Source organism: Pongo pygmaeus, chromosome 15 (assembly GCF_028885625.2).
Source record: "Pongo pygmaeus isolate AG05252 chromosome 15, NHGRI_mPonPyg2-v2.0_pri, whole genome shotgun sequence".
Taxonomy (NCBI): domain Eukaryota; kingdom Metazoa; phylum Chordata; class Mammalia; order Primates; family Hominidae; genus Pongo; species Pongo pygmaeus.
Genome location: NC_072388.2, coordinates 106,142,765 through 106,166,902, shown reverse-complemented (window position 1 = coordinate 106,166,902; position 24,138 = coordinate 106,142,765). Strand labels below are relative to the sequence as shown.

Sequence of the window (24,138 nt, the reverse complement as noted above, 5' to 3'; positions counted from 1 at the left end):
GTTTCCACTTGGTGATCAGCACTGAACACAGACCACCAACCATGGAGTTTGGGCTGAGCTGGGTTTTCCTTGTTGCTATTTTAAGAGGTGATTCATGGAGAACTTGAGAGATTGAGTGTGAGTGGACCTGAGTGAGAGAAACAGTGGATATGTGTGGCAGTTTCTGATTACAATGTCTCTGTGTTTGCAGGTGTCCAGTGTGAGGTGCAGCTGGTGGAGTCTGGGGGAGGCTTGGTCCAGCCAGGGGGCTCCCTGAGACTCTCCTGTGCAGCCTCTGGATTCACCTTCAGTAACTACTACATGAGCTGGGTCCGCCAGGCTCCAGGGAAGGGGCTGGAATGGGAAGGTTTCATTAAAAACAAAACTAATGGTGGGACAACAGAATACGCCGCGTCTGTGAAAGGCAGATTCACCATCTCAAGAGATGATTCCAAAAGCATCACCTATCTGCAAATGAGCAGCCTGAAAACCGAGGACACGGCCGTGTATTACTGTACTAGAGACACAGTGAGGGGAGGTCAGTGTGAGCCCAGGCACAAACCTCCCTGCAGGGGCGCGCGGGGCCACCAGGGGGCGCTCGGGACCCACTGAGGGCGGGACAGGTCCCAGGAGCAGGTGCAGGGGGAGGTTTCCTTTCTCCTCAGCTGGAGAAGTCAGGTTTGTGTTTGCCGGACTCTGGAGCATTCTAGGCTGTGACAGCTTATTATTTGTGTTTATTCTTAATTTATTATCATTTGTATTTAAATTTTAGTAATTTTTAAATTATATATATATATTTAAGTATATACTTTCATGAAATAAACATTCCTAATTATTTGCACCCATACTTCCGGAGTTTTATTAACATTTGTTGACATCAGCAGCTACAAAGCTATAGGGACAGAAATTTATAACTATAGAAAGATGTATAGGCCAGGCGCGGTGGCTCATGCATGTAATCCCAGCAACTCGGAAGGCCTAGGTGGGGGGATCACTTGAGGCCGGGAGTTCGAGTCCAGCCTGGGCAACATAGTGAAACTTCATCTCTACTGAAAATACAAAAATTAGCCGGGTGTGTTGGCACACGCCTTTTATCCCAGGTACTTGGTAGGCTGAAGCAGAAGAATCACTTGAACCCGGAAGGCAGAGATTGCAGTGAGCTAAGATGGCACCACTGCCCTCCAACCTGAGTGACAGAGCAAGATTTGATCTCAAAAAAAAAAAAAAAACAAAGACAAAGAAAGAAAAATGAATACATAGACATACGCATATATGTGTAGGAATTCATAATAAACATGACAATAAAATAATTATAAAAATATGTCCTAAAAATAAAACTTAATGATGAGCTAAATGTAAATTATTGGAGTATTTCATAATTGGTTTTGGTTATTTTTAATTGTTTATATCAGTTGATTTATATTTGTTCATTTAACTACTGTTAAATAATGGTTATTTCAAATGTGGTTGTCACAATAAATAAGAATTTGAGATGATGAATGATAATTATCTTAATCATTTCTTAATTATCTTAGTTATTTCATATTATACTCACAAAACATAACATTGCTTCTTACCTTGTAAATATAAACAACCATAATTTGTGAATTTAAAATAATTTTTTATTTTAACTTTTAAAATTTATCCCAGATCATTATCTTTTTCTTCAGTTCCAGATCTCATTGGATCATCTCGAGGCCCATCTGCACCCCTGTCTCCTGAAGGCTTCTGGGAGTGGCTGCGGAACAGGCAGAAGCAGGTGCCCCGTGTGAGTCCACACGACCTGGAGCCTCCCTCTCCTTGGATTAGGCCATCTCCTCGGGATCACAAGGCTCTTCATTATCCTCACTCCGCTGTTGTACCAAACAAGCAACATCACACTTCAATTCACCACACTTTGTTTTAATTTTCTAAAACATCATAAAGGTGATAGTTTTAACAGTAAATGTACTACAGACAAATACGATAAGCCCTTTTCTATGGAACAGAGTTTCTCATGAGGACTTTATATGTATTATGTATTTTTAATTTCTGTATAGATGAGATACTAATATCTCCATATTGGAGATGATTCCATTAAGTCATCTCTTAAAATTAATTTTTCCTAAGACTCCAAAGAAAATCATGATTTAATTATAAATTTCAGGTGTAAGTGCTGGGCCAACATTGAGAATATGTTACCATTTATAACATGAGCTTGTAAATATTGTTATTTTCCTGTCAGCTGTACCCAATTATAATTTTACACAAAATATTAGTAATTTATCCTGATAAAACAGGTTAGAATAGTATATCAACAGTTTATTAACTTTGTATAACTAATAGTATAAAATCTTCCACATATTTTGGCCAAGTTTTACTTATCTGTGACATGTGTGTTTATTAATTTTTCTTTTTAAGATGTCACCTTCGTCTTTCTTTTTTCTGGGCTTTTATTCTAGTAGATATAGCTAAATGCATTTAAATAATTATGTAATAATCACATTTACATTTTCTATTTGAAATTTTATACACACGTTATTAAGATTTTAATTTCAATATAAAATATTTTCCTACAATTGTCTATTTTCTAGTTTTATGAGATAAACAACATATACAAAAATGCATAGATCTTCAATGTACAGTTTGAGGGTTTCTGGCAAATGTGCACACATTTATCTCCAGCACCTAAATTAGGGTGAGGAGCAGGTCCATCTCCACAACAAGTGTCCTCTCGGTGCTTCCACTCAGCTCTCATATAAGGATTTTTTTTCTTTAATTTTCAACTTTTAATTTAGATACAAGGGTACATGTGTGGACTTGTTACATGGGATTATTGAGTGATGCTGAGGTTTGGAATCCAGATTCCATCACCCCCTGCCTCCACTCTCTAGCAGTCCACAGTGTCTATAGTTCTCGTATTTATGTGTATGAGTGCTCAATGTTGAGCTCCCACATAGGAGAATATGTGGTATGCTGTTTTTCTATCCCTGCATTTATTTGCTTATGATGAAGACCCCCAGCTCCACTAATTTTGCTGAAAAGGACATGATTTCATTCTTCTTCGTGGCTGTGTAGTATTGTATAGTGTAGATGTACCACATTTTCTATATTCACTCTACCAGTGATGTGCATCTGGGTTGATCTATGTCTTGCCACTGTGAATAGCACAGCAATGAACACACATGTGCATGTGTCACTTTGGTAGAATTATTTGCTTGCTTTCTAGTGTATACACAGCGGTGGAATTGCTGGGTAAAATGATATCTCTGTTTTAGGTTCTTTGAGAAATCTCCAGTCTGCTTTCCAAAGTGGCAAAGCTAATTTGTACTCCCATCAACAGTGTATAAGTGTTCTCTTTTCTCCAAAGTCCCACCAGCTTCCATTGTTTTTTGACTTTTTAGGGATAGCCATTCTGAGTGGTGTGTGGCTGCACACCTACAATCATCTCATATTTGATAAGGCTGATGAAAACAAGCAATGAGGAAAGGACTCTGTTCAATAAATAGTGCTGGGCCAACTGGCTAGCCATATGTTGAAGATTGAAGCTGGACGTGTACTTTCCACATATATAAAATTAACTCGAAATTGATTAAAGTGTTAAATGCAAGATCTCAAACCATAACATTCTTTGAAGACAGCCTTGGAAATATTCTTATCGATACCAGCTTTGACAAAAAATTTTTGGCTAAGTATCCAAAACCTATTGCAACAAAAACAAAAATAGACAAGTGGGACCAAATTAACTAAGGAGTTTCTGCACAGTCAGACAAACAAACAAACAAGCAAGCAAAATGATCAGCAGTGTAAGCAGACCACCTACAGAATGTGAGAAGATATTCACAAACGTTGCATCCCGTAAAGCCCTAATATCCAGAATCTACAGGGAACTCAAACAAATCAAAAAGAAAAACAAATAACCCCTTTAAAAATGGGCTGATATGGTTTGGCTGTGTCCCCACCCAAATTTCAACTTGAATTGTATCTCCCAGAATTCCCATGTGTTGTGACAGGGACCCAGGGGGAGGTAATTGAATCATGGGGGCCGGTCTTTTCCGTGCTATTCTGGTGAAAGTGAATAATTCTCACCAGATCTGATGGGTTTATCAGGGATTTCCGCTTTTGCTTCTTCCTCATTTTCTCTTGCCACCCGCCAGGTAAGGAGTGCCTTTTTCCTCCCACCATGTTTCTGAGGCCTCCCAAGCCATGTGGAACTGTCAGTCTAATTAAACCTTTTTTTCTTCCCCGTTTTGGGTATGTCTCTATCAGCAGTTTGAAAACGGACAAATACATAGGCAAATGACACAGACACTTCTCAAAAGAATACATACAAGTGCCCAGCAAATATATTGTAAAAATGTTTAGCATCACTAATCATTCAGAGAAATGCAAATAGAAAAATGTTCTAATTTCTGTCACTATAGGTCCCTTTTTCTTGTTTTGAACTTCATATACATGAAACAAAATATTATAGATCAGTTTTGTAAGGGGCAACTTTTACTATCTGTGAGGTTCATTCATGTGATAGCATCTATCAAGGTTTTGTCCTCGTATGTATAAATATGTATGTACTCATATACATATAGATATTTCATATCTGAATCAGTCCATTGCATTAATAAATGACAGATTATTAAATAAATAAATCAGTTCATTAAGTGAATAAGTGACAATATATATACCTATTTTCCTGTTGATGAGATTGAAATTTGTTTCCAAAATAAACATCATAAACAACACTATTATAAATATCTTTGTACAAGGTCTTCTGTTTATAGTCACATATTTTTATTGATAAAATATGTAGAAATATATGTATGCATTATAGCTTCTCAGCTTTATGGAGCTATCGCTGACAAATAAAATTGTATGTATTTAAGGTACACCACTTGATGTACTGATATTCTTGGGGAAATGCTCATAATTATCAAGGTAATTGGCATGCCTATACTCTCAGAGAGTTATCATTTTATGCCTTTAATTTATTGTGTGTGTGTGATAAAACACCTAATATCTACTCTTCCTGCAAAAGATACTTTTATGATACAATATTCATTAGTATAGTCATTTTGTCGTACGATTGCTCTCCAGAACTATTTCAACCTGTGTTTTAGTCCATTCTCACCCTAATGTAAGGAACTGCCTAAGACTGGGAAATTTATGAAGAAAAGCGGTTTAGTTGACTCACAGTTCTGTCGGCTTAACAGGAGGCATTACTGGGAGACATCAGGAAACTTACAGACATCATGGAAACCGAAGAGGAAGCAAGGACCTTCTTCACATGCTGGCAGGGGAGAGAGAGAGAAAGAGCAAGGGGACATGTGCCACACTTTTAAACCACGAGATCTTGTGAGAATCACAAAGTGGAAGGTCGCCCCCATTATTCAATCACTCCCAGTAAGACCCCTCCTACAACACTTGGGGATTAAAATTTAGCATGAGATTTGGGTGAAAATGCAGAGACAAACCATATTATTCCACTCCTGGTCCATGACGAATCTCATGTCCTTCTCACATTGCAAAATATAATTATCCCCTCTCAACAGTCTCCCAGTCTTAACTCATTTCAGCATTATCACAAAAATCTACAGTCTAAAGTCTCCTCTGAGACAAGGTCAGTTTCTTCCCCCTATAAACCTGTAAAATCAAAAACAAGTTAGTTATTTCCAAGATACAATGGGGATGCATGTACTGGGTAAATGCTCCCATTCCAAATGGGAGAAATTGGCCACAGAAAAGGGGTTACAGGCCCCCATGCAAGTCCAAACACCAGCAGGGCCGTCATTAAACATTAAAGCTCAAAAATAATTTTTCTTTTACCCCATGTCTCACATCCAGGACACACTGATGTAAGAGGTGGGTTCCCAAGGCCTTGGGAAGTTCCACCCTTGTGGCTCTGCAGGATACAGTCCCATGGCTGCTTTCATAGGCTGACATTGAGTTCCTGTGGCTTTTCCAAGCACACCGCACAAGCATTTGGTGGATCTACCATTCTGGGGTCTAGAGGATGGTGGCCCTCTTCTCATAGATCCACTAGGTAGTGCCCCAACACAGACTTTGTGTGGGTTATCCAACATCACATTTTCCTTCTACACTGGCCTTGTAGAGGTACTCTCTTAGGGCTCAGCCCCTGCATCAGACTTCTGCCTGAATATCCAGGCATTTTCATACATCATCTGAAATCTAGGAGGAGGTTCCCAAACTTCAACTCTTGCGTTATGTGCACCAGCAGTCTCAACACCTTGTGGAAGCAAGCAAACCTTAGTGCTTGCACCCTCTGAAGCAATGGTCTGAGCTGTACCTTGGTCCCTTTTAGCTATGGCTGGCATGAGAGAGACAGGGATGTAAGGTGCCATGTCCCGAGGCATCACAGAGCAGTTGGGTCCTGAGCTTGGACCATGAAACCATTTTTCTCTCCTGGGCTTCTGGGCCTGTGATGGGAGGGGTTGCAGCAAAGATCTCTGAAATGTCCTGGAGACATTTGTTTCCCATCGGGCTCGTCATTACTTATGCAAATTTCTGCAACCAGCTTGAATTTCTCCCCAGGAAATTGGCTCTTCTTGTCTACCAGATGGTCAGGCTGCAATTTTTTTTAAACTTTTATGCTCTGCTTCCCTTTTAAATATAAGTTCCAATTTCAGACCATCTTTTTGTGATTACATATGACTTATGTTTTCAGAAACAGCCAGGTCAAATGGTGAATGTGTTGCTGCTTAGAAATTTATTCTGCCCAATACTATAAATCATCTCTCCCTAGTTCAACATTGCACAGATCTCTAGGGCAGGGGTAAAATGCCACTAGTCTTTTTGCTAAAGCATAGCAAGTGTGACCTTTACTCCAGTTCACAAGAAGATCTTCATCTTCATCTGAGACCAGCTCAGCCTGGACTTTATTGTCCATATCACTATCAGCATTTTGGTCAAAACCATTCAACGAGCCTCTAGGATCTTTCAAACCTTTCCACATCTTCCTGCCTTCTTGTGAGCCCTCCAAGCTTGTCCATTACCCAATTACAGAGTCACTTCCACATTTTCAGGTGTCATAATAGCAGTGTCCCACTCCTGGTGTAAATTCACTGTATTAGTCATTTTTCCACTGCTATAAAGAACTACCTGAGACTGGGTAATTTATGAAGAAAAGAGGTTTAGTTGGCTCACAGTTCTGCAGGCTAAACAGGAAGCATTCCTGGGTGGCATTGAGAAACACAATGATAGCGGAAGGTGAAGGGGAAAGACATGGTGGCAGAGAGAGACAGCAAGTGAGCGGGGAGATGCCACACTTTTAAACCAACAGATCTCTTGAGAACTTTATTAGGAGAACAGCAAAGAGGAAGGCCACCCGGTGATCCAATCACTTTATATTAGGCCCTTTCTTCAACGTGTAGGAATTACAATTTGGCATGAGATTGGAGTGGGAACACAGAGAGAAACCATATCAACCTGCATAGCTGAAAATTTTTGCCTTTTGACCAACATCACTCTATATTTTCCTCCTCCTCCCAGCCCCTGCAAACTACTCTTCTACTCTGCTTTTAAGAGCTGGAATATTTTAGATTCTACATATAAATGAGATGACACAGCATTTGTCTTTCTGTGCCTGGCTTATTTCACTTAGCATAATGTTCTGTATGGTGTTGAAAATGTAAGAATTTCCTTCTTTCAAAGGCTGAATAATATTCAATTTTATGTATGTATATGCCACATTTTATCTGTTCATTCATAGACGGACAATGACTTATTTTCCATATCTAGGCTATTCTGAATAATCTCACAATGAACATATGTTTGACAAACTCACTTTATTTTTTCTAGATGTATACTCAGAAGTGGGTATACTCTATGTTCAATTCATTCGGTAATCTTAATGTTGTTTTTCATAATGGCTGTACTAATTTATATTTTGTTCCAAACCATACCTGTATACATTTATGCCACATATTCAGGTGCTTGTTTAAGTCTTGAATCCATTTTTAGTTGATTTCTGTGTATTTTGTTTTGTTTTTTTGTTTTCTTTTTTTTCTTTGAGATAGACTCTTGCTCTGTCGCCCAGGCTGGAGTGCAGTGGCACGATCTCGGCGCACTGCAACCTCCACCTCCTGGGTTCAAGAGATTCTTCTGCCTCAGGCTCCCGAGTAGCTGGGACTACAGGTGTGCATCAGCACACCTGGCTAACTTTTGTATTTTTAGTAGAGAGGGGGTTTCACCATATTGGCCAGGCTGGTCTGAAACTCCTGAATTCTTGATCTGCCCGCCTCAGCCTCCCAAAGTGCTGAGATTAGGTGTGAGCCATCGCACCGGACCGGTCCATTTATTTTCTTCTGCATATGAATTCCCAGTTTTCACACCGCTTGTTGAAGAGACTGTCCTTTGTCTATTGTGTGTTGTTGGCAACTTGTCAAAGATCAGTTTATTGGGAAGAAATGGGTTGATTACCAGGTTGTCTGTAATGTTCCATTGGATTTTATGTCTGTTTAAATGTCAGCATTATACTGCTTCGATTTATACAGATTTGACTTTGAAATTATAGAATATGATATATTCAGCTTTGTTGTATTTTCCCCAAAATTATTTTGGCCATTTGAAGGCTTTTGTATTTTTATATAAATTGGAGCATTTTAAAATATTTTTGTAAAAATATGCCATGGAGATGATTTATTTATTTTTTTGGCACATAATAGACATACCTATTTTATGGGAACATGTAATATATTGATACATTTACAAATGTGTAAAGATCAGATCAGGATTGGTATATCTGTCTTGTTAAACATGTATACTTTCTTTATGCTAGGCACATTGGAATGACTCTTTTCTAGATATTTTAATGTGTACATTAGATTATTGTTAACTAGAGTCACCTTACCGATCTATGAGACATTTAGGTTTTATTTCTCCTATATAACTATATATCTGAATTCTGTAATCAACCTCTCTTTATCCCCTTCTCTTTTGTATCCACCCAGGCTTCTGGTAACCAACAATCTACTCTCTGTCTTCAAGAAACCCAATTTTTCAGTTTTGACATAAAAGTAAGAAGATGCAATATTTGTCTTTCTTTGTTTGTCTTATGTAACTTAACATAATGGCTTCCAGTTCCATTCATATTGTTGCAAATGACAGGATATCATCTTTTATGGCTAAATAATATTCTATTGCATACATAGATTACATTTTCTCTATCCATTTGTCCACCTACAGACACTGAGGTTGCTTTCATATCTGGGCTATTGTGAATGGTGCTGCAAAGAACATGGAGTGTGCATGCCTTTATGAGACTGTGGTTTTATCTTCTTTAGAATGTACCTAGAAGAGGATTTGCCGAGTCATCAGGTATTTCTATTTTTAATTTATTTTGAGTCTTCATACTACTTTGTACAATAGTGGAAATACAATAGGAATAACCACTCTAAAAGGTATGATCCAAAAACAAATACAGTTTGATCATGATTCTCATTGGGAGTCTCTAATGAATCTGGTGGAAATGCAGGAAGTTTTCTAACCTTGTTAGCAAAATTATGAGTTTGCACCTTTTTCTTTTTGAGGATGGTAAATGGCATGATTCAAGATGCATACTGTTAGTAGGTTTCAGAATGATACAGCAAAAATCATAATGAGAAGGCAAGAGAGAGAAAGTGTGTGTGAGAGAGAGAGAGAGAGAGACAGGCCAACAAAGAGAAAAAATAAATTTCACAAAAGGAGAAAGTGCTGGATATCAATGTTGGGTTTTGTTCATAGACACATGTGTACTGAGTGAGAAACTATGAAGTCAAGGGAGGAGTCTCATTATCACCCTCCTAAAATCATTCAGAGAAAAATATAAGAACAGAGTGTGACCTTACAGCAAGTGGAAGACAAACATTTTGGAGAGGGAGAGTCTGTGTTGGAATTGTGAGAAGTAGAAACCTGAACTCTGAAGAGAAGCAGCAGTGATCAAAGGCAGTGCTGAGTCCACTTGAATTTAGTGGTGAACACAGTAAAGATGGGTTTCCCTGCCCTCATTCAGTTTCTGTTCTCAACACACTCTTGGAAGATCAGTTGTGGACATTGGGAATCTTCCTAAAACTCAATCAAGGCAAGCATTTTTTCACTGAAGAAAGTGGTAACAATTTGGGGGTAATTAAATTTAGGTTATAAAAATTAGTTGTTGGAACCTCAATGTCAGTCCCTAGTAATTTGTATCATAAACTATTCATCCTCATTAATGGAGTCCTCTTATCCTATAGGGATGAGTGTGCCTGTGGGCACGTGGTGCAGTCATGGAGATCAGGGAGATGGTCTGTTCAGGCTTTCCTGGTCCTTCAGAGAATTGCAGAATCATGTCCTCCCCTATTCCCACCAATTTTCATATCTCTGTGTGTACCTGGAGGACATCATTGTCATGTCTCTACATAATAGGAGTCAAATGCGGCATGAAACTGACATGCTGGGTGTGTCAGTGTAGAACTGGGTGAAGAAACTGCCTGCATACATGAACTGTTGCATTATCCAGGCCTGGAGCCTCTCACGTCTAGGCTTTGCATTTTATTAGTGATTTTCTGTATTGCTTAGTCAGTTCCTTCAGGAGAGTTAAAACGTTGTCTTTAGCTGAAAATTGTGAAATTGGTGGAAGGCAATAGAATAAAGGGAGATTTTCTGACCTTTCCTGGGTCCATATTTCTAAGAAGGCATTGGGACCCTGAGTCTGGGTGTGACCTTTCAATTGTTTCTGAACTTCCTGCAGACGAAATGTTCATCTGTGTGCTCTTGTCCTTTTCTCTGGGTTGGAGTCTTCTTGTTTTCCCCAGTTGTTCCCTCCCACAGCTCCAATGTTCTATTTTGGTGTTATCACCTTACAGATTTGCTGACCTCAACTTCAGACCAAAGCTCCGATTAAAGAACAAAGAGAGGGGAAATACTTCTCAATGAAACTTAGGTGAAGACCTCTTTTCCCATCTCAGTTCCTAAAAGATTGCCCCAGTGCCCCTAAGATAACTGGTTTTTGTAGTTTGCCCCTGCAGAGTAATTTCTTAATTCTGCAATGGGAATAAAGGTGGTGGGTCTAAATGCATTTCAGAGTGTGGGCTCTTTTTCTCTCACAGACAGACACACTGGGAAGGAAAGATTTTTGTGAATGTCCCCATTTTGTGGAAAAGGAATTAAAAAAGATGTAAAAGCTCTTCAGTATGTGGTCCCTGAGAAATTCACACGGCAACATGTTTGCCACACTTGACTTCAAGCAATCCAGTACATATGTGTGTTTTTCTCTTGTAATAGCCTACATTATACACGCCAGACTCTGCCTCAGTTCAGCTCACACCCTGGCCTTATTACTCTCTACAAGAACCTGCCTCTCCCTAGACTTCATATTTGGTGTTTATCTTAAAACTTCAAGTATTTAAAGTATTTTTTTTAAATTTGCAAAATCAATCTTCTCTGTTTATCTGTTATGATTGATGTTCTTGTTGTAAAAAAAAATTAGTAAAGTGTATTCCCCATCTATGTACATTTCAAAGCTGAGTTGCAGATTTTTTTTTTTTGGTAAGACTGAGAGTAATAAAATAATGCAAATATTGTTAAGCTGCTTAATAGAAAAACAAACTGTGGTGGTGAATTTGTTCACTGGAATACTAACCATCATTTATAGCAAATAAATGCCTGATACACAGAACAACAAGGTATAATATCTAAGTATTTATGTTGAGTAAAATAAGCCAAACAAATAAGAATGTGTACTATGTTATTTCATTTTTATAAATTCTGATAAATAAAAATGCATCTAAAGTAGTACAATGAAGATCAGTAGTTGCCGGGGGTAATGGTAGAAGAAGGGAAGGGGAGAGGAGGAGGAATACAGCGGAACAAGAGGAAATGTTGAGAAGAATTCACTTATCCACTTTCTTGATAATGATGACAGTTACATCACATTTATTAATTGTACATTTTAAATATGTGAAGTTTATTAGCTTTCAATTAAGCCTCATAAAATGTATTACAAGCAAACAAATGGAAACTTAGACAAGAAAGGAGTAATAGAAAGATACAAACATATGTTAAATGTCAGAAGTACCTGAAAATTAATGTGCCTGGACCCTAGTTCTCTGCATATTTTCAGCTGAGTGCTGGAGTGCGGCAAAATCACGCATGCTCTTATTTCAGAAAGTGGGTTCTAAAAACCACACTAGGAACGTCCATCTTTATCCCGGGGATGGTTCAGGGGGAAGTCAGAGCCAGTGACGAGGAGCACAGGGCCAGATACCAGCGTTCACTCATCCCAGACACGAGCTCCTAGAGGCATACACAGCCTCCACCATGTGTGGGTCGATTTACATATCTGTAAATGGAGAAATATTGACTCCTACAGAACATAACATACACAAATATTTAAAAATGTAATAGGGTGTTCAGGACAAAGTGTTTATCACAGCACAATTTCATAATAAGACAGTACGTTTTCCAAATACCATCATTGTCAGCAAACTTCTGCAGGGCACTGTCTTCTTATCTGGGTACAGCCTACTCCTCAAGCATCCCACCCTAGAGCTTGTTATATAATAGGAGACATGCAAACAGGGACCTCCCTCTACTGATGAAAACCAACCCAAGCCTGACCCTGCAGCTCTGAGAGAGGAGCCTTAGCCCTGGGTTCCAAGGCCTTTCCACTTGGTGATCAGCACTGAGCACAGAGGACTCACCATGGAATTGGGGCTGAGCTGGGTTTTCCTTGTTGCTATTTTAGAAGGTGATTCATGGAAAAGTAGAGAGATTGAGTGTGTGTGGATACAAGCGAGAGAAACAGTGGATATATGTGGCAGTTTCTGACCAGGATGTCTCTTTACTTGCAGGTGTCCAGTGTGAGCTGCAGCTGGTGGAGTCTAGGGGAGACTTGGTACAGCCTGGGGGGTCCCTAAGACTCTCCTGTGCAGCCTCTGGATTCACCTTCAGTAGCTATGGAATGAACTGGGTCTGCCAGGCTCCAGGGAAGGGGCTGGAGTGGGTCTCAGTTATTAGTAGGAGTAGTGGTACCATACACTACGCAGACTCCATGAAGGGCCGATTCACCATCTCCAGAGACAACGCCAAGAACTCACTGTATCTGCAAATGAACAACAGTCTGAGAGCCGAGGACACGGCTGTGTATTACTGTGTGAAAGACACAGTGAGGGGAAGTCAGTGTGAGCCCAGACACAAACCTCTTGCAGGGGTCCCCAGGACCACCAGGGGGCGACAAGACACTGTGCACGGGGCTGTCTCCAGGGCAGGAGCAGGTGCTGCTGAGGGCTGGCTTCCTGGCATGGTCTGGGGCTGCATCATTGTCAAATTTCCACAGGGAACTTCTGCAGATTGACAATTCTGTACTAACATTTCATGTCTCTAAATGCAAAACTCTTTTGTTCTTTTTCTATTTTTGTTTTTGTAACAGGAGGACACATTCTCGCCTTCACAGAAGCCACAGTGTCACTTTGGGGGCAGATAATCCTTCTGTGGTCAGCAGGATGAAAGTGCCAAGGAACCTCAGTGGAACCTGGGAAGTCTTTTCCAATTAGACTCAGGGCAGAGACCTCCACGGGAATCTTTGATTAGAACAGGCTTTGAATTCTGATGGGAGCTAAGAGAGAGGCTCACCCAGGGTCAGGGTCCTTAAAACCTGATGGTTTTCACAGCTGTCCCACCTCGTCTTGAAAAACTGTGCACATCTGACTCAGACTGATTGAGTTGACCTTATTTCTGCTAATGTATTTTCCTTCTCTGCAGACTTGATTCTCACAGTTCCCTTTCTTCTTCTCTTTCCTGAAAACAGGATGTGTTTTCTGTAGTCAAAATCCCAGGGATCGAGTCTGCAGGACCTGGGTAGGCTGAGGGGACTTTCTCACTCACCATAGCACCATAGCTTAGTGACACTCCTGCTGTATTTTGTGTGTGGAGGTGTGTTGAAAATGAAGTGAACATTGGTCATGAAGGGAATAATACTAGTTTTCTCCAAAAGGATGTGGATGTAGATCTGATCTTGTGCTTCTGACACTGTCACAGAGTTTATGCTCTCACCTGTGACTTTAGGAGAGCTGAGGATGGACACTCCACTGTGCTGTGAGCTCTGGTAACAGTAATTGTAGGGTCTGGCTAGGCAGCCTAAGGTCAATACTGCTGTCCTTCGGGAAATGCAGGCTGTAATTCCTGGGAAAACCTGCATCTGCCATCCACCATGGAGTCACATAGTCTTCTGTTATGCTCTGATTGAATCAGGCCCACCTAGGTTATCTAGAACACTCTTCGTGACTTAGGAAAAAATAGTGGGAGACTCTACTAAGACCTACATTATGCCATAGGAGCAACACCTAGGCTAGTGTGTGATTGAATAGATGAGACTGTGGTCTAGTCAAGGTGACAGGGAAAATTGTTGCCATTATTATACTTTATTTTATATTTGGCAATATACTCATGCTCATATTACAAATATTTTTGCTACATTTTTCATGTCAGAAGCTTTTGAACAAGAACAACTTCATCTTGAATAAAGGCTAGGAAAAATAAGACTGAGACCTGCTGGGCTACATTCCCAATAAGTTAAGGCGTTCTTAGTGACAGGATGAGATAGGAGGTCTGCACAGGATCCAGGTTATAAAGACCTTGCTGGTAAAGGTTACAGTAAAGAAGCTGGCCACAGCCCACCGAAACCAAGATGGCGACAAAAGTGATTTCTGTTCATCCTCACTGCTCATTATAATGTCTTAACATGCTAAAAGCCACTCCCCCCAGCTCCATGACAGTTTACAAATGCCAGGAAGTTTCCCTAGATGGTGTACAAAGGAGGGGAGGAAACTTCAGCTTTGGGAATTGCCCAGGGGACTCATGAATAATCCATCCGTTGTAAGAAGTACATTCATCCCTTTGAGAGAAAATGCACAGGGGGTGGAATGAGGCTGGGAAGCCAGTGGCACATGGTGGAAGCTTGTCCCTGAGTGAAGGAGAGAGGGAAGCTGGATTGGGTGGAAGGTTCCTATATTTCTGTGCTGTGCAAGGAAGGTGCAAAATATAATTGAGTCTTGTGCAAGTCAGTGCTACCTCTCAGGGGATCCCCATGACTCCCAGAAATGGATCTGCTTAGGAATCCCTGCAGAGTCAGTCATTTCATTAGAGTAGACCACAGGACATGGGCCTCAGCACACGCCATGCCACAGATGTCAGAAAGCAGCTGCTGGAAACCTGATCTGCCTGCATTTTGCTGCCTGTAGGAGGAGGGAGGGACGTGCATTCTTAGGGCCAACACACTGTTTTTGGATTTTTATAGGGAACACCTACTTTTACTTTATTTTACTGTAAAAATATATGAACAAATGTGCACCTGCAAACAATTGTAATTTTCACATTTATTTTAATTGCATTCGTTCACAATTGTGCATGAGGTCCTGGCGCAGAGTTGAGTTTCTCATGGGAATTGTTCCAAGGATCGAGAACATGCATTTTCTACTCTCACTGGCTTTTCTCCATGTGCAGAGACCTTGAGTAGAGCCATGTCTGGCCCTTATCCACACTATCTCTTGTGTCTCCCTGGAAAGAGCAGAGATTTGCCTGACTGCAGAATCTGGGGTAGGAGTCTACACACCTCAGAGCCTGCACACCTCAGAGCTTGCAGAGAAGCCCAGTGAAGTTTTATGGAGTCAGAGAGCTTTCCCACGTTGGGGACCTCTATCTTCCTCACTCTCAGAGATTGCTGGTCAGCCGTAATTGAGTGGTTAAGAATTAGAGCACTTGGAAGCCTATCTCATCACAGCTCCATTATGTAACTTACCACCATTAGACTGCAGGTAATAACTCAATCTTGATTTTTCTGACCCCATCTTATTCATTTGTAAGTTTGGTTATAGAAAATGTTACCTTTTAGTTTCTGATTCAAATCTCAGAATTTTATGAATTCATTAGGAATAATAAAAAATGTGTCCAGTTTTTGGGAAATGTAATGTCCATACTGTGTATGTGTGTGTGCATGTGTGTGTGTGGGGGGTGAGATATGTCAGTCACTTACACCCCAGTGAAAATGATTCCTTAATTATATAGTCAAACTACAATTAGATTTGCTGAAAACTGTCTACAGTATTTTCTGTGAAGCTCACCTTGCCACCTTGCTGTGAGGATGCTCAGTGCACAGGTGAGGTCTCACAGGAGAGATCCAAGGTTCAGCCCCCAGGACTGGCTGAGCTCCTGACTTGGAGCCAGACATAGGACTGGGCATCTCAGAAGCAGAACCCCCGGCCCTCCTTTATCTGGGCTGCATGGGCAGCGAGGACAAGCAGAAGAAACTCAGAACTCAGCCAAGACAGAGCCCAATTTAGGAGCAGGTGCAGCAAGGAACCAGCCAGAGAACCTCTGACTACAATCTAGGGTTGTCTTCTTTTGCTTCACAGCATCCAACCCTAAGGAGACCACCCACTATATCATTTCTAACTCAGAACTTTCTTGTTACAAAGAAAAACACAAATGAATATAACTCTGCAGTTAAGTCCTTGAACCTGGACTGATGAGTTTCCATGGCCTTATGAGCACAGAGACCACATCCAGTGCAGGTGCAGAGCAAGGCTGCAACAGTCAGCCTGCTGCTCCCTCAGGAGTCTTCCAATTCCCTTGTCCAAAGCGTCTGCTCATTCATGGGCTGAGAAAAGGGAAGTTATGCATGCAGTCTACTCTCTCCACAGAACTGACGGGGCACAAGGACAACATCGATTATTCAGGGAACATACGTCTAGGAATGCAGCTGTGTGCACACACACTGCTAAGTACACACTTCTTTACATAATTACTTGTAACTGTTTTTTCTTATTTATTCCCTCCAATTTTTTTTTACACAAATTCATCACTTTTCCCCATAATCAAAGAGGATTTTGATCAGAATGCTTGTGGGGAGCCCCTTGCCCCACCAGATGCCCATCATCATTTCTCTTGAAGGGAGGAGGAAAGGCAGCTCTCTTGATTTCTACTCTAATCCTCTAGGACTAAAACCAGAAGGTTGCATGTCCCCTGCGGGAGCATCCAAGAAGATCCTGTCTGTAGAAGCAGGAGCGTCAAGACTTGACTGAGAGCCATGGTGCTGAAATGAGATGGATTCCCTGATGGAGAGCACACGTGGACCCCCACACCTGAGGGCTTACTGCTCCTCACCACAGATGCACTCCCCTACTGAGTCCTGAGACCTGAGTGCACCCGATAGAGTAGGGCTCAGATGAGGGGATGCAAATCTCCACCAGCTCCACCCTCCTCTGGGTTCAAAAGACGAGGACGGGGCCTCGCTCAGTGAATCCTGCTCTCCACCATGGACATGCTTTGTTTCACGCTCCTGCTACTGACCGTCCCGTCCTGTGAGTGCTGTGGTCAGGGACTACTTCAGAAGCGAAACATCTGTTCTCTCCTTTGTGGGCTTCATCTTCTTATGTCTTCTCCACAGGGGTCTTCTCCCAGGTCACCTTGAAGGAGTCTGGTCCTGCGTTGGTGAAACCCACACAGACCCTCACGCTGACCTGCACCTTCTCTGGGTTCTCACTCAGCACTAGTGGAGTGGGTGTGGGCTGGATCCGTCAGCCCCCAGGGAAGGCCCTGGAGTGGCTTGCAAGCATTGATTGGGATGATGATAAATACTACAGCCCATCTCTGAAGAGCAGGCTCACCATCTCCAAGGACACCTCCAAAAACCAGGTGGTCATTACAATGACCAACATGGACCCTGTGGACACAGCCACATATTACTGTGCACGGATACCACAGAGACACAGCCCAGGGCTCCTCCTGTACAAGAACCCAGGCTGCTTCTCAGTGGTGCTCCCTCCCCACCTCTGCAGAACAGGATAGTGTGTCTGAGATGACATTTCCTGCCAGGGCCTGCGTTTCCCATCCCCATCTGACTCAGAGCCTTGTTTTCCTCCCTCTTCTTTACTAATAAATAGCATGTCCCCTGTTAGTGGTTCACACAAACAGAAGCTGTATCTTGTTTGACAAAGATTCAGCATGAAAGGTCCTGTTACCTAAAAAAAAATAGACAAATGAGACTTAATTAACCTAAATAATTTTTTTCACAACAACAGGGCAAATACGCAATTTGCAGAATGACAGAAAACTTTTGCACACTTTGCCTGTGACAGGGAACTAATATGAAGAATTTGCAAGGAACTCAAACAACTCTACAACAACAACAGCAACAAGAACCAAATAACCCTGTTAAAATGAGCAAAGGACATGAGTAGACATTTTCAAAAGAACACATAGAAATGGATAATAAATACGTAAACAATGCTCAACATCACTAACCATCAGGGAAATGCAAATTAAAACCACAATAAGATATTATCTTCCACCAGTCACAATGACTATTACTAAAAACTCAAAAAATATCAGATGTTGGTGAGGATGGGAAATAAAGGCAACTCTTAGACATTGTTGATGAGGATGTAGACGAGCACAACCTCTATGGAAAATGGTATGGAGATTTCCCAGAAAACTAGAAACAGAACTGCCATTTGGTCAAGCAATCCCACTACTGGGTAACTACCCAAAGGAAAATAAACCATTATTTCAAAAAGATACCCACCTTCTATGCTTACCATAAAACTACTCTCAGTAGCACATGTGTCAAACAGAGTGTCTGCCAACAAATGATTTTATAAAATAATGTAGCATGTATGCACAATTCAATACCAGTCAGCCACAATAAGGAATGAAACTGTGTCTTTTGCAGCAAGATGCATAGAACTGGGGGACAATATAATTAGTGAACAAACTCACAAACAGAATGTCACATGTCAAACGTTATTACCTGTAAGTGGGAGGTAAACAGTGTGTACACAAGCATTTGTAGAGAGAAATTATACACACTGGAGACTTAGAAGGATGGGCGGGCAGAAGGCGGGAGCATGATGACATGTTATATAAAGGGCACAATATAAAATAATTAAAAATTGACCAATGATCTTAAAATTAAAATGTAGAATATGATCAATAAATGAATTGATATTAGTTGACCTCATTAAATTTAAAAACTTTTTCTACTCAAGTGACTGTAAGAAAATGAATGCCTGGTTACAGATGAGAAACTGTTTGCGAGTCAAATAATCACCAATGTAATTATAATAAGAACCTTCAGAACTCAACTGTGAATAAAAAAGAAACAACTGATGGATAAATTAGGCAAGGGTTTGTACAGACATTTCATCAAAGAAGATGTGCAGATGACACTGAAGCATATAAACAGGCTCTCAACAGGATTTTCCATTAGAGAAATTCAAATCAAGCCCACAATAAGACACCACTGTACACTTTTTAAAATGGCTGAAATTATGAAGAAATACAGATAACATCAATGCTGGTGAGCATACTAGGTTGCTAGAGGCTAAAACATTGCTAATGGGAATGCAAAATGAAACAGATACTCAGGAAAATAATTTTTAGTTTTCTCTAAAATCAAACATGCCCTTAACGCCTGACCCTAATATCCCACTCCTGAATATTTGCATCAGAGAAAAACAATCTTATATTCACACATAACTTCTATTCAAATATTCAAGATATTGTGTGTGTGTGTTAGAAAGTAAAAATAACATAAATGTCTCACAATTTGAATAGGTGAAGAAACTAGGAAGCATCTATAAATTGAATACCATCAGCAATAAAAAAATAACAAGTGACCGATACAGAAACCATTACAGGTGAACTCCAGACATTGTGCTAAGTGAGAGAAACCAGTATCAAATATCAACGGGACGCAGCTGTAAGCACCATGGTCATCCTCAGGTGTCAGTGGTTTGGGATGGTCTCTCTCTGTCTCTTTCCTGACCAGACCCATATGTTGAGCTCCGCCACTTGCAGATGGAAAATCCTATTTTCAACCATGCACTGAGGTTTGAATTGCTTCACAGACTGAACGAAACAAACACGGGCTCCTTTGAGCAGTGTCTGGCATTTTTTCCAATCACAAGAGAACGTCCCTCAGCTCTCCCCCTCCTCGGTTCTCTCCTGCAAGCCAGTAGCCCTGCAGTTTAGCCTGCCTCTCCCATGCATCCAGCCCTCTCCTTCCAAGGGCCTGTCACCACACCCTCCACTGTTTTTAGAGCACAGGCAGGCTTTGAACTTTTCCACATTCTGTTGTTATTGAAGTTAGGATGTTTAGGACCAAATTAAGGATGATATTCTATGACTGAATTCCAGTGCCCCCTCTCTCCTGGGACAGAGCGCATAACCAAGTTTCTGCAGGTGGAGACGAAGTTGAGCTTTTTTCTTCCTCAACCTAGGAGATGAGCGCTAAGTGGAGGGTTGGGCAGAAGCTTCCCACCACCCCAGCACTTTGGTTCTGGTGGGGCGGAACCTGTGCCATAGGACAGAGCTAGAAACCACGGACTGAATGTTCCCAGTGGCACTGGACCCAGGGCAGAGCCTCCATCCGTGACTGGGGCTCCATGGAAAAAGCGAGTCTCTGGCTCTCAGTAGCTCTTGTCCAGACTGAGCCTTAGCATCATGTGCTGTTTGCAGGGTCAGAGGGCCAATGTCCTGGTCCCTGGGAAGAGTTTCCTCTGATGGGAGCTCAGTAGAAGGTATCCTGTCTTCTTGGCTGCATCTGTCTGCAGTGGAGTTTACATCATGTTGAGCAGGGATGTGGAAGGAAGGAAGAGCATCTTAGATCAAATATGATGACTGGCCTTACTGAGTTTTCTAGATTTTCCTGAATAAATGTTTCTTCACTTGCTGTATGCTGTTAGAGTCTTTCCAAACCCTGTAATTTCCCAAAATAATTTTCACTGGTCTCATGAGAGCATGGATTCATTGAGCCCCTCATGCTGTCAAAGAGATATAGAACTGGTTTTTTTCACTTTTTAGCGAACATCCATAACGGGTTGGCTTTTCTTCCAACACTTCACAGACACCATCAATTTTCCTCTTGCTTATAAGGTTTTAACCAGAAGAATGCTGTCATCACCTTTTCTGTTCTTTTGGAAGGAATGCCCCCTCTACTCACCTCCACTTGTTTGCATGTATTTCTATTTGTCTTTGGTTTTCAGCAGTTTTAATAATATTTATCTAAATGTGTGTGTGTGTGTCAAGGAGTGTTATCCTGCTGTTCTGTGTTCTCTGAGATGCATGGATTCACCATGTACTCTGTCTCCATTTTTGTGAAAACCATTAGAAAAAAAAGTCAGTGTGAGCCCAGAAACAAGCCTCCCTGAAGTGGGCACAGGACCACCTGGGGGCGCTCAGGACCCACTGAGCACAAGATCCAGCCTCAGGGCAGGTGCAGATGGGGGTTAAGGTCTGGATTCCTGTCAGCTCTGTGGCTTCCTCTCCATGAAACAGTGTCCTTTGTGGCACATCTCTGGATTCCTTATCCTGTTCTTCCTGTGAAGTCTCTGAAGAAGAAACATTTGTCGTAACAAGAGAAAAACTTTCTCACATGCACCAAAGGCAGAGTCACCTACAGTCACTTACTCCTATTTTTCAATGTCAATAAGTTATCAATGCTTCTGAAGTTAATAAGCTAAATCTATAAAAATGCTGTGTTTAACTCAGCATTGCAGCCCAGCTCAACAGAACTCCAAAAGCCAGCCAGCAGCAGCCAGGATAAAGTTCATGCTGGGCACTGGGGCAGAGGGCGTTAGCATCCAGTGCAGGAGAAGCAAGGCCCCGTGGGGGTCACTGTCAGGTCTCCAAGCCCATAGTTCCAATTGTAGGTGATGCCAGGCAGAGGAAGAGAGATCCCACCAATGGTTAGTGTGGATGTCGAGTCTGATGGTTCCACACTCACACTCCAGGTGAATATGAAAAGATTTATTAGCTCTGTTTTTGAGGTGTCTGCTGAGAGCAGCACACTCCTCTCCAGAAATTACAAACTGGAATTTCCTCAGTAGAGCAGGAAAGGAGGCTGGCTCAGGGCTTTATAATGATTTGGTGGTGGGGTCAGCGGGGGGGCATTTCTACTCAGGAGAAGGAGCTTGTGTGATTTAAACCTCACACTGGCATCACATGAGGGAGCTTCCATGATTTCTTACTAGATTTACCACATGCAGGGGACAAGGAGGAGGAAGAATAAACCTTAATTCATCAGCATCAAGGCACCAAAAATAGGACCTGACACTTTATTCTCCCTAGCAGCTTAAGAAAATGAGTGAAAAAGAGAGATAAGAGACCACTATGTGTGAAAAGCAAACACGTCTAAAGAAAATAACAATTTTATTAATATAAGCACATAATAAAAAGAAAGAGAAGAAGGAATGAGACAGGCAGGGGTGCTGAATCAATGTCCTGGGTGGGGCCTTTCATTATCCACAATCATCAGTTTATTCTGAAGGTCTCAGGTCAGCTTCCTGCTTCAAAATATCACAGGCCCTTACAGTATATGTGAAAATGCTCAGTTTGTCCTTCTTCACTAAAGTAGCCTTATAATTAGATGAACTTCTGGATTTAATCTTCACTTGTGTTAAATAAAAAAAAACCACAATCTACAATTTAGGAAAGTGAGAGTTTATTTTTATCAAGGGTTACAGCCATCCCATATACTGGAAAGCATAGTGTTTGGTAAAGACGAGAGAAAGGCACTCCACAAAGAAGGGGTAGGGCAGAAGCTTTATGCTGAAGGGTTTGGCTAGACAGACATAATCAACAGGTTACAGGAGGGGCTACTGATGTTCACGGAGGTGATCCTCACACATGCATACTGAACAAACATGCCTGTAACGTACGACCCCTGTTCACATACCCGCGGTGATTTAGCATTTAAATTCATTACAGTCAGGCCCTATGTGCCAATAGCAGAAGCAGAGACACAAAGGCACTCAGGGTGCAGCCTCTGTAAACGGCCAGAACCAGGCCATGGTCAGCAGTCTTGGATCAGGAGATAGTTCCTGATATCAGTCTAGTGTTCAATCAAAGCTGGGATTATGGCTTGTGGAACACGGGGTCAGGTCATCAGGGGATGGGCTGCAATTGTCTTCATAGTGCTTGTCTCAGTGCCAGTGCTTACTGAGCCACTAGAGAAAAAGGTTTAATTGAGCTTCTTTAAAATCAACATTTTGAATTATTTATCAGACATTTCAAATATGTCATGTTGTTTAGATTCTATTGCTGGAGAGTTAAGGTGATATTTGGGGGTTTGTAATTCTGTTTTTTCATACTTCCTGAATTGCTTATCTGTTTACTTTTCATTAGCTAACCTATCTCTTCTTCTTATTTTTGAATTCATTCTGATTTTGATGAATATTTACTTCCCTTTAGAATGTGAATATAATCTACATTGTGTGTTTCTTTTGATTTTGGTTCTTGGTTCACTCAGTGGCAAAGACTCTGTAAGAGTTCCTTGTCTATAGATGGCCATTATTAGTGGCTTTCTGAAACAGTGGTTTTAGTACCAAAGTACTGGACCTGTGAGTAGACTCACTGTCCCCTGCAGGTCCCAGATAGTGGAGGCCTCAGGAACTCTTTCTTATTTGGAATTCATTTGTTTCAGCAGATTTTCTGTTGGGTTGTCAAGTTCACCCTTCATGTTAGTAGGTGGCCTTATAGGTTTGAGCTGACTGTGGCAGAAGCAGATGAATACATGCTTGATATCTGTGCACAGGGAGAAGCTCTCTGTTGCCCCAGGTGATGGACTGGTCTACGAAATGCACAGTGACCTGAGTTCCCTGCTCAGCCCCTGAGAGGTGGACCAAGCTGGACACACATGAGCCACTGAGCCTGGCAAGCAAAAGCGCCAGCCTTGATGGAAATAGCCAGGTGAGGGGCATCTACTTAGTGTGGTTTATTTTGTTATTAAGAGCTTTAGTGTGGTGGCTTTTTCAAATTCCCGCTGTAGTAGTAATATACTGGGCATGTGAGCAGGCCCGTGGTCTTTTGCGGGGCTGGAATCACAGAAGTATTGAGAAGCTAATCTCAATTTCAACTGCTGTACACCGGTGGTAGTGACTTTGTATTAGGTCATGCAGTTTGAAGGTCAGGCCAGTAGGTGGTGCTCGCAGGTAAGAGCCGACTATGGTGGCCGCAGAAGGGTTTATGCTTTACCGGTGGTTAAAGTGGGAAACTTGTCATGTTCCAGATCTTAGAGAAAAGACTTTTAGTTATTTCTCATTCAACCTGATACTACCTGCAAGTCTCTCGAATGTAACCTTTATTTGGTAGAGATGGGCTCTTTCTATACCCATTTTTATGGTTTTTTTAATGAAAGGATGTTGTTTCATCAAA

At 41.4% G+C, this 24,138-nt stretch overlaps 3 gene segments (V, D, J or C); all 3 read left to right on the top strand.

Moving 5' to 3' along the window:
• Positions 1-591, top strand: LOC129012437 (immunoglobulin heavy variable 3-49-like). The segment is given in 2 exon segments: positions 1-87; positions 191-591. Coding segments are annotated over 2 exon segments (447 nt in total).
• A 12,024-nt stretch (positions 592-12,615) lies between these two features.
• Positions 12,616-13,282, top strand: LOC129013075 (immunoglobulin heavy variable 3-21-like). The segment is given in 2 exon segments: positions 12,616-12,676; positions 12,780-13,282. Coding segments are annotated over 2 exon segments (549 nt in total).
• A 3,892-nt stretch (positions 13,283-17,174) lies between these two features.
• Positions 17,175-17,772, top strand: LOC129012436 (immunoglobulin heavy variable 2-70D-like). The segment is given in 2 exon segments: positions 17,175-17,285; positions 17,372-17,772. Coding segments are annotated over 2 exon segments (447 nt in total).
• The last annotated feature ends 6,366 nt before the right edge of the window (positions 17,773-24,138 follow it).